The following is an 11055-nucleotide window of genomic DNA, read 5'->3' as shown; positions in this document are numbered from 1 at the left end:
TACTTGAAGTTTTATAAATAAGATGAGGGTAAAATAGTCAATACACATTTTTTTTATAACAACTATACTTTTTCCTTCTTTTCTCACTTGTTTTTTATCATTTTTTAACAATTTTTTATCTTGACACCAAACTTATTTTCATTTCATAATTTATTTTCGATAAAATTCACCAAACCATTTTTCATTCTTGACCAATAATGAATTTTTGTAGTTATTTATTTTAAATAGGCATAATAGAGAATGAAAATTGATACCAAAAAGAGCCTTAGTTATTTATTTTTGAAATTGAGATTTGTTTTGATCAGCTTAAGTACATGTAGACTACATCTTCAAGGGAGTAGCTTTATATATAAATGGATATTATTTGACATTATTATATATACGACAGAGCTTCGTCCCGGCCCTGAAGATTCAAATTCTTTACTGATAATTGTTCATTTTATAGAAGCATATATCGTGAGGAACAAATGAAACACAAGTCAATCGTTTTTTCACCATGTAACATTCTTTCCCGATATCTTAATAGCTTTCGTTAAAATACCGATTTGGGTGACACTTTGTTCAACTCTTTAAAATCTAATTAAACAAATAGACTACGATTTAGAGACTTGCGAGTTTGGATCTGCACCCTGTCAGGAGAGTGCTCTGTGCTCCCCGACGGGTTTTCCACCACAAAAACATGTGGGACCCACAAGGATTGGTGATGTTTTTTATTTTTATGATTTTCACCTTGTGGACTCCACATGTTTTTGTGGTGAAAAACTCGTCGGGGAGCACAGAGCGCTCCCCTGACAGGGTGCAGATCCGGACTCGAGACTTACCACCATACTACGTAGCCTACCCCCCCCCCCCCTTTCAATATTCTCAAAGAGATCAATGCACAGTTGACATTTTGGTGTGAAAGGTGACCTTACAGAAAGGGCTAATTGATTGAAACATTGTCTGTAGTGAAACTAACAAATGGACCCCCCTAGTCCTATCTCACGCGTATTTTCCCCTCGATAAATAAGAGTATTATTTAGACGGCAAAGCCAAAATAAGTTCTATAAGCCCAAGGAGTGGAAGTGAATCAAACAATACTGCTCGCCAACAACTAAACCTTCCAAGCTAGGTGATCAGTAATATAATTAATCATTAAAAATATTCAAAAAAATAGTAATCTTAGTGATACATCATGATACAATAAATTAAGGAAAAATTCTCCATGGTCAGTTTTAAAAAAAATATTTACTGAATAAGATTTTTAATGGAGTGATGGGCCCAAAATTCTTTACTCCAATTTAAGAGTCACAAATTCGGAATCTTTGGTGGTAGGGTCAGGGGTGTCAATATTTATATTTTTTTGGGTGAATAAATTATATTTTTTAAAAATGTAAACCAAAAAAAAAAAAAAAAATCTGACCAGATGGAACCATGTAGCCTTATACGTCAAGACACCATGAGTGTTTTAAACCGGCTTATTTGTCGGATCTTGTCCTTGCTTAGTGTAATATGAAGTTTTGGGTAGTTAATCCACGTCAGATTATTCTTTTCTAAATTTTATATATTTTTTAATGGAATAAAAAGGTAAGGTGGAATATGAGAGTTCTGATTGGTTGTCTGGCATGTTTTCTAACTCAAATTTTTTAATAATTTCTTTTTAAAAACTTTTTTTTTTTTTTTAATTCCTTCCACTTTTGTTGTATTTGTCACAAAGCGTAGCGTGGATTCAACGGAGGCAACCCGACAGTTGAGAATTTGGAGTTAAAGGATGTATTAGTCGAGGTTAAAAGCTGATTAAACAGAAAATTTGTAATTATAAAAGTTGGATTAAGAGAAAAGTGACGTGACGTGACAGCGTTACAATATATTAATATATGGCCTTTCGTTTCTTTATATTTACGAAAAGAACCAATCCAAAGAAATAGTTGACCTTACCAATCAAATTACGAATTTGACCTTGTGATCAAAATTCCAGTAGAATTTCAATCTATCTACTTATCTAGTAGTTGATGCTTGTGATCCTTTTTATGAATGGGAACTGAATCAGAATCCTTGAGAGTGATTTCATACCTTATCCATTATTTGGGGAACAATTACTATTTGGTAACTAAGGGGAGATTGTCTTTATAGCTTTATACTCTATTATACACTCAAAATAGAGCTTTTTTTAAACATTGAAAAGCATATGATTTTAGTTCTGTTAGAATCGTTAGTAGTATAGTTGTGAAGAAAAACCATTACACTTTTATGTATAATGAGATAAAAAGACTCGGTCTACTCTTCTCCATTAGACTTACTGTCTAACAACTTCACACAATTTTTCTTTTGCTTCAATTTCTTTCATTTTTCTATTTTTTTTATATGGGTATTTTAGTGATCTCATATAATTCAAAAGATAGTTTTGAGATTAAAAGAATAACGATGATTTAATAGCATTTAGTTTCGGATTTGACTAACATACAGAACAAAAGTCCAAATTTAGGGTATCCTTGCTTTACAAAGAAAATACGGGATATTAATAGTTAAAGACCTCTTTATTCCGAGTCTAGATCCTCTATCTCCTACCCTCGTACTTTTAAATTTTTCTTTTCACAGCCCACCTGAATAGGTGGACCTAAGTGATCTATGTCTGGTACACCGTGAAAGAAAATTGTACTAGATAGATGATCTTATTACCTTGTTGTAGGGTACTGAAGCAATTTGCTCTTCCTTTTTTTGGTTGGACAAAATCTGACTTCACCCCCATACACATACCATGGGAATTTTGGAACAGGGCTTCTTCTTCATGGAGTATTCAGAAAAGGCAAAAAAAATCAGATAAGGGTAGTTTTGACATAAAAGAACAGACAACAGGCTTCTGCATAAGGGGTAATTTGGTCATAAAAGTGCAAAAGTGAGCTTCACTTTACAATAGTCGCACAAGGCAATGGCCAATGCGGGTGAATCCGAATCCTAGTCATTTCCTAAACAGCATATTTATAAAATCAGCCCAGATAACACCCACTAGTATTTTTATTCAATTCCCATCTTACCCTTTGTCTCCATTTATACTCTTTTTTTTTCTTCTTTCATCATCATCACCTCTTACTTTCATTCACTCGCTTCTCTTTCCTTGTTTTGTTCTTTCCTTCTTTCTTCTCCCTTCTTCACGAGCCAACACACACATGTACCCTTCACGTCAGCCTCAGCGGCCTCCGTTCATGGCTCAAGGAGGTCTCACTCGCTACTGCTCCGCTCCAGGTTCTCTGTTAGCCAACGCCGTCAATTCGGTAATCGGCGGCGGCGGCGGCGGCGGTGGTGGTGGCGAGAGTTGTGCAGAGCAAGAATTCATGTCCGTCGGATCAGATTCCGTGATGAGTCGATGCTTCACGGCCGATTCGTCGTGTTTGACATTAGAATCAAGCTGCAAGGCCAACGTCTCACCTGATCTTCAAAGAAGAAACGAAAGAGTTGGCGGCGCCACCAGTTCCTCCGCCGGTCTAGAGAGATCCTACGGTTTGAACGACATATCGCTTGGAGACTTCGCAGTAGCTAGTAATTTAAGAGGTGGCTCCGCCGGTAGCAGCGGCGCCGTTGGCGGTGGTGCTGGATCCTCGTCTCTGACTAGACATAGCAGCTCCCCTGCCGGATTCCTTGACCATCTCATGGTTGATAGTAACGGTTAGTTCTTCTTCGTCTCTCCATCTCTCCATTCTGCAGCCGTGGGCAATTTAGTAATTTCACTTTAACGAGCTGTTCTAGTGCTCTGAGTGCTCTCCCACTCAGTTTCTTCTCTTCCTGATTGGAGGCTTTCCAATTTGGCTTCTGAGAGATTCTGATAAGTGCTCTGTTCTTTGTTGCTTTGCCTTTACCGTTACATGTGTGTCGGGTTCAGACCGGTTCTTATGTATCGGATTTGAAACCCGAAACGCAAAACCAACCAACTGTTGGCCAAAACCGCTGTTGGAAACTAGGTATCGAAAACGGCGGCCAGGGTGGATTGGCTTGTGGTTTTGATTGGTCTAATTTTATTTTATTTTTTATTTTTTAGATTTTGGATATTAAAAAATTATAAAATATTTAGATATTTAACTAATGTTTATCGGGGGAAGGGAATCATGAGAAGCTGAAAAGGAGATCCAAATGCTAAGCAGAAAAGAAAAAATATATATATACTTTTTAATCTGAATGGCACAAATCATTTTTCTGTTCATTCGTGGAAACCCAAAAGCAGTCCATACCTAAAAGATTTATAAAAATTATTTATAATATTTTTATAATATCGAAAAGTTTAAAATATTTTTTGGTGGAGGTTGTATTTTCAGTTATTGGATGAGTAAGATCGCAAATAATATACAGTTTTTCGACCTTATTCACTTGTTGAAGGCATGATATGATCATATGTCATACACTGACTGTATACAACACCTTTTCTCATATACTTATTATTTGTATTTTTTTATTTTCTTTAGTTGTTGAATTTGGAAGAAAAAAATTGAATTATTAATATAAAAAAGGATAATTATTGTTGCACTATTGTACCATAGTTTAATTATTATTATTGTCCCCTCACTTCTAATGTGGTTAAGAAGTTGGTAAGATTGGATGTGTAATATTGATTTTGTCATTCATTAGAATTACTATGCCCTTTTTACTATGCCTGAAATTACTGATAGATGTCTCTTTACTATTAATTTTTGTTAGTTAATTGATGATGTGGCAGTTTTTTAATTTTCAAAATTTGTAAAATAACCTTAAAGTTTGTTATTGTATTTACCCATTTTCTATCATCTCATCAAGACACTCTAGCAAAGGTGGCCTTGTCGATTCCGTGCTCGACATCATGGCCCATTACCACTCCGTTGCTGGATGACTCTTTTGCTGTCCCCACGAGCTTGTCTCGGTCTTTTGATCCTTGAATGAAAAATCTTTATACAAAAAAAAATCAATACACTCTTTGAAATCCAAAATGATTAGAATATAAGGGCAAAATTAGTATTCTACATGATTTTTTAAAATAAATGTAATGTCTTTTTTTGACTTTTTTCTAAATAAATGTAATATGGTCTTTTGGCTTCTTAATTATAGTTAATGGTAAAAAATAGACATTACATATCCAATCTTACCAATTTTTAAACACGATTAAAAGTGTAGGGGACAATAGTAATTTCATAAAAGAGTACATTTCTATTAGTAACTAAGCTATAGTACAATGGGACTGAGTAACTATTCCTAATTAAAAACAAATATAAAGGTTATTTTGGGGTTTTGGGGCAAAGTGAAAGTTGGATTATTAATTTTTTTAAATACAAGAAATAAAGTAGTAATTAATCTAAAGTACAAGGGTTTGAATGATTATTTCTATTATACATTTTACATTTTTCAGAAGTGAAGATGTGAAATGACATGATTCTCTTACACCTTTAAGAAAATTATCTTTCATATTATAGAATTTGGATCCTCTACCCATTACGACAAAGGCCCCCATTTGATTCTTTTATTGAAATTTTAGAGGTAGACCCTGCTATTGATTCTTTTATTGAAATTTTAGAGGTAGGCCCTCTTAATATATAGTATAGGATTCAATTAGTAATTAAGCTATAGTAAAAGGCATGGTAAGGTCAATTACAACAAATTTTTCTTTTATTAGGATCAAGCCCTCAACTCTTTAATAGACTTAGATAGCAATTACAGACAGCACCCTACCATATATGATATTTAAGTATTCAAACTTGTTTATGCTAGAAATTTAATGGAAGCCATGTTTTTGCAGGTTTTTCTATAACGAGGGGAATGGCAAGTTATAGTTCCCATGCAAATGGAAACTTGAAGTCTCAGTTGAGCTTCACAGGTAGGCAAGATTCCCTTTCTCAGATCTCTGAGGCCAGTGAAAGCTTTCCTGTTGGATCATGGGATGAATCAAATTCAATCATCTTCTCAAATCCATCCAAACGTTCCAAAATTGTCGATGGAGATATCGTAACTGGCCTTAATGGAATAGACAATCGGGTACTAACTAAATTTCTTCTCTCTGATCCTGCTGTAAAAGTAAAACCACCATGCATGCATGCATGAATTGAACTGTTCTCTATAATAAGTTTGCTACTGATTGTGGTTTTCAGTTCAAGTTGACGGAGATGAATAGTGTAGAGACGCTCCTGCAATTGAATCAAGATGCTGTCCCTTGCAGAATCCGTGCTAAGCGTGGCTGTGCAACTCATCCAAGAAGCATTGCTGAAAGGGTTAGTTCATCATCATCATCATCATGATTCATGCATGCGTTGACAGGGTTTCTCTACTGATAAGTTTGGTTACTGGTTTTATTTGATTTGAGTGAGTACAGGAAAGGAGGACTAGAATAAGTGAAAAACTGAAGAAACTGCAAGAGCTTGTACCTAACATGGACAAGGTATTTGAGAGATCGAGAACTGCTGATCAAATTTCTTCCAATTTTCTCTCGAGCTCTCATCCATGCATGGAATAATATCTAAGAAACCCAAGCTTGGATTTTGTTTTGCAGCAAACAAATACTGCAGACATGTTGGATTTGGCAGTTCATCATATCAAAAGACTCCAGAACCAAGTTCAGGTTATTTAACATTAGATCTTTGCTGCTTGTTTTTCTGGATTATAGAACAAATTTATTTGGTTATGAATCTGAGTGTTTTGAAGATAACCATTCAAATCACATATTTTTTCCTGACTTCTTTTGCAGAAACTCAACAATGATCTTGAGAACTGCACCTGTGGATGTAAAGAAGAAAAGTAACATTTTATGATAAGAAAAGAAGGGAAATAACTCTGCCACTCTTGAAATCATGCAGAAGCTAGATGAAGAGGTATATATTGAAGAACTCAGAAGACTATTTGCATGACTAATATTTCTTAACCTTCCCAAGTGAGAAACCAGAAAACTATTTTTGTATATAAGAAATTCTTCCCTCTATTTTTTTTCTCGGATGCTCTTGTAAAAGAGGTTTAGGACTTTTGATCTAAAGGTTTGGTTTAACATATGTGTTCCAATCTTATTATAATTAATTTTCAATTTTATCAACGAAAACAAAAGAATGATATATAGTTAAATTTACCAAAATATCCACTCTCCACATAAGGTCATATCCTCTCCTATATACACAAAACGTAGGTTATGTGGAATGCATTTCAAGTAGTAAAATTCTACATAGAAAAATTTTCACAATGTTGTGTGTTTGTTAGGGTTCATTTTGCACAGTAGATTGGACTAATCTGATAGGGTTCGACTTCAGCGTTGCACAATTAATACACGACACTGTACTGTGAACGGTCGAAATCGAGATTTCAATGAGATTTCGATCTCAATTGAAACACATTTTTGAGAAGCGAACGGTTGAGATCAAAATCTCAATCGAGATCTCGATTTCGACCATTTGTTGCAGGTATTACGCATTAATTATGCAAAATCCAATCATTTTCAACCAGATAAAAGATAGATTAATTAAAGAGTTTGACTCAAGTTGCCATCAACAACCTAGGACTTTTGAGATATATAAATCAAATGCCTAAAATTTGATATGGAGCTGAAATCACGTCAAAGGTCTGATGTGAAAAACAAATGAAACCTATTTATATTGAAATTAACAAGCTTTTCACCCACATTAATGCTGATAACCACAACATCATTGGACCCTCAAGAACAATAATTGGTGAACATCATGATATTCCACCATTAAAGATAATCCATAGAAAACTAAACATGTGCACGCTAGCAGAACCATGTTGTACTGTTCACTAGACAAGACAGTGAAACTGATAGAGAGAGAGAGTCTCATCAAAGTAGCTTTTTTGTGTGTCGCTTTGCTAGTTGGAAGGAACTTTGCTTCTCTGTCTCTGTCCTCTGAGAAATGCATAAAATGGAATTGCTAGGAATGCGTGTTCTTCAAAACCCACCCCACGCTATCGCTTTGCATTGCTTTTGCTTTTGCTTTCCTATTATGCTTCTCACGCCCACGCCGGCACCTTTCTCTGCACTGCTTTTCATAATCATACCACAGACATCTACGGTTGGATTGGAATAATTTTTATTTCTGCACAAAAATTTGTATAATCTAATGGTTGTTTAGCTACCATTGCCAAGCTCCGTGACCTTGACATGACTCAACGTCTTCAAATCATAACTAAAGATAAAGAAAAAGCTAAACCCTTTTAATTCCGCTAATGGTGATTTCTGGGTAGAGAATAGAGAATGTCGGTTCTGAGTAAAAGAGAGAATCTGTAAGTTCTAAGCTACCTTCTTCTTCTCTCTCTTTGTATTAATTGGGTGGGTTGGTTAATTCTTCTCTATTTATGGTCTGGTCTCTGCAAATTCAAGCTCTATTAATGGCTACAACAATGTTTCCATTTTTTCTACTCCATAAAAACCGCAGCTTGATAAGTTGCTTAGTGTTCTTGCAGTTTATTTGCTTCAACTTCTTTATGGTTAGTGCAATCAGAGACCCAGAGTTTGATTTCGACCCTGGAGACAGAGCTTCACTACTCAAGTTCAGGTCAGCCATTAACGATCCCAGCCAAAGCTTATCCAAATGGGCTGGTTCCCCATGCAGTAATTGGACAGGAGTAACTTGTGAGAATCAAACCCATAAGGTGGTTTCCATCAATCTCAGCTCCTTCAATCTCTCTAACCTAATTCATCCGAGCTTATGCGAGCTTTCTTCATTAGAAACACTTGTTCTGTCTCGCAACAACTTCTCAGGTTCAATCCCTTCTTGTTTTGGGAACTTGAAAGCTTTGAAAACCCTAGATCTCTCTCATAATCGGCTTCAGGGTGTTATTCCAGATGAGCTAATGGAGCTTCATCTTCTGGAAGAGCTTGTTTTGAGAGAAAACGTTGAGTTAGGAGGCTTAGTTCCTTCGTGGGTTGGGAACTTTTCATCCAGTCTTCGCAAACTCGATCTTGGGTCGAATTCGTTTGGTGGAAAGATTCCGGAAAGCTTGTTGTACCTGAAATCAATGACCTATTTGGATCTTTCCTCTAATCTCTTGTCCGGAACGCTTATGGAGTTTCATCAACCGTTGGTGTATCTCAATCTCGCTTCAAACCAGCTCTCCGGAACTCTTCCATGCTTCTTTGCTTCAGTTGATTCGCTCACAGTCCTCAATCTCGCAAGCAACTCCATTGTCGGAGGGATTCCCACCTGCATTTCGGCTCTGCGAGATTTAAAGGTGCTTAATCTCTCGTACAATGGCTTGAAATACGAGATATCGCCGAGGTTCATATTTTCAGAGAAGCTACTTGTTCTGGACCTGAGCTCCAACGATTTCTCTGGTCAACTACCGAGTAAAATTGCAGCAACCACAGAAAAGTCTGGTCTGGTACTTCTCGACTTCTCTCACAATCGATTTTCAGGTGAAATACCAGTGGGTATCACAGACTTGAAGAGCTTACAAGCTTTGTTCCTTTCTCACAATCAGCTAACAGGAGAGATTCCAGTTAGAATAGGAAATTTAACTTACTTACAAGCGATTGATTTGTCTTTCAACTCGCTTTCTGGTTCCATTCCTCTCAACATTGTCGGGTGTTTTCAGCTTCTGCAACTGAAACTCAACAGCAACAACCTCTCTGGCGAAATCCAGCCGGAACTCGACGCATTAGACAGCTTGAAGATTTTGGATATCAGCAACAACAGGATCTCAGGAGAGATTCCACTCACCTTGGCTGGTTGTAAATCGCTTGAGATTGTGAATTTAAGCTCGAACAATCTCACTGGAGCACTAAACGAGGCTATTCTGAAGTGGTCCAATCTCAGATTCCTTTCGTTAGCTCACAACAATTTCAATGGCGCACTACCCAACTGGTTGTTCCCTTTTGCATCTCTCCAATTCATTGATTTCTCATCCAACAAATTCTCGGGATCCATCCCAGATGAAAATTTCAATGTTAGCTCCTACTTCAACAGTGGCGAAAGCGAAAGGGCAACGGTGCATCCTCAGCAACAAAGCCTCGAAATCAAGGTTTCTGTGAATCTCCAAGGAAACCACGAACTGGGTTTCGAGTACAGACTCGTATCTCAAGTGGGTATAGATTTTTCCGACAATCTAATTGGCGGCGAGATTCCGACGGGTCTGCTTGGATTACGAGGACTACAGTACCTGAACCTGTCACACAACCTCCTTGTTGGTCAGATTCCGGCTAATCTTAGCAATCTATGGAGCTTAGAAACCTTGGATATATCTCATAATTCGATATCGGGTCAAATTCCAGCGAGCATTTCGAATCTGCGTAATCTGCAACTGTTGAATCTTTCAGATAATAGGCTCTCAGGGTTGGTTCCGGGTGAGAAGAAATTCCCACAGGCATTCGCTGGGAATCCGGAGCTATGTGTGAATGACATGAACAGCGAAGGTTGCCGGTTGGCGAGGAACTTCCCGGCGGCGTCAGGGGAGATGTTCGATGGAGAGAGGGAGAAGGGATTGATTTCAGGGGTGGTGTTTTGGGTGAGTGCTCTAGTTACATTTTATGCCAGTGTTTTTGCTCTCTTCTTGACACCTAGATTGAGAAACTACATTCTGAAGCCATTGAGGACTGATTTTTAATCTAAAGAAAGTCCTTTGGAGATGTAGAGAAGATGTATTGTCAATATAGTATATATACGCCACCAACCTATACAAGATTTCTTTGATTTCTTTGATTTCTTTGGTTTGGAGATTTCTTTGTTTACATCTTGAGGTCATCTCTCTTTGCATTGCTATCTATCCTATTGAATTTAACTATCCCAGAAATCCCACGAGAGGAAGAGGTAAAATATGATTTCAAATCCAACAAATTCTGGGCCAGAAACATACTGAGAATGATTTCTTACTCTAGGCGAATTGGTGAGGGGAATGATCTGAATTACTCAGCTAGACCATCGACCAAGTTGGTTACTCGGTTCAAGGTGAGTGAGTTTCCAAGAAATCCTACAGAAGATGAAAACGATTACTTCTTGTTTGAACATGGGTTGAAGTCCGACTACAAGCAACTTTCGCATGTAATAATTGAACTTTGCACTGGTATTGGGAGGCAAGTCTTTCATGGTTCAGTAGAATGATCTGACAAATGGGGAAAATGGTATTTGCCAG

The 11055-nt window shown here is 37.0% G+C and overlaps 2 protein-coding genes across 2 annotated transcripts; both read left to right on the top strand.

The window, feature by feature from the left end:
• Positions 1 to 3033: 3033 nt before the first annotated feature.
• LOC149010601 (transcription factor bHLH128-like) lies at positions 3034 to 7106 on the top strand. Its single transcript, XM_089162173.1, has 6 exons — positions 3034 to 3642; positions 5735 to 5970; positions 6084 to 6203; positions 6305 to 6370; positions 6482 to 6550; positions 6677 to 7106. Exons 1-6 carry the CDS (start codon positions 3147 to 3149, stop codon positions 6728 to 6730), a joined length of 1041 nt encoding a protein of 346 aa, XP_089018299.1. The 5' UTR covers positions 3034 to 3146; the 3' UTR covers positions 6731 to 7106.
• Positions 7107 to 7217: 111 nt separating this feature from the next.
• CLV2 (Leucine-rich repeat (LRR) family protein) lies at positions 7218 to 10820 on the top strand. Its single transcript, XM_089162170.1, has one exon. The coding sequence runs from the start codon at positions 8284 to 8286 to the stop codon at positions 10528 to 10530; it is 2247 nt and encodes a 748-aa protein (XP_089018296.1). The 5' UTR covers positions 7218 to 8283; the 3' UTR covers positions 10531 to 10820.
• The last annotated feature ends 235 nt before the right edge of the window (positions 10821 to 11055 follow it).

Source organism: Hakea prostrata, chromosome 7, assembly GCF_041222555.1.
Source record: "Hakea prostrata isolate BN-2017 chromosome 7, UWA_Hpros_2, whole genome shotgun sequence".
In the NCBI taxonomy this organism is placed as follows: Eukaryota; Viridiplantae; Streptophyta; class Magnoliopsida; order Proteales; family Proteaceae; genus Hakea; species Hakea prostrata.
Note: the sequence above shows the minus strand (reverse complement) of the source record. Positions and strands in the feature narration are given on the sequence as shown.

Coding starts and splice junctions, on each gene's coding strand:
- LOC149010601 (XM_089162173.1), top strand. CDS start 3,147: ATGTACCCTTCACGTCAGCCTCAGCGGCCTCCGTTCATGGCTCAAGGA. Junction 6,204..6,304: donor CAAGAAGCATTGCTGAAAGG/GTTAGTTCATCA, acceptor GAGTGAGTACAG/GAAAGGAGGACTAGAATAAG. Junction 6,551..6,676: donor GACTCCAGAACCAAGTTCAG/GTTATTTAACAT, acceptor CTTCTTTTGCAG/AAACTCAACAATGATCTTGA.
- CLV2 (XM_089162170.1), top strand. CDS start 8,284: ATGGTCTGGTCTCTGCAAATTCAAGCTCTATTAATGGCTACAACAATG.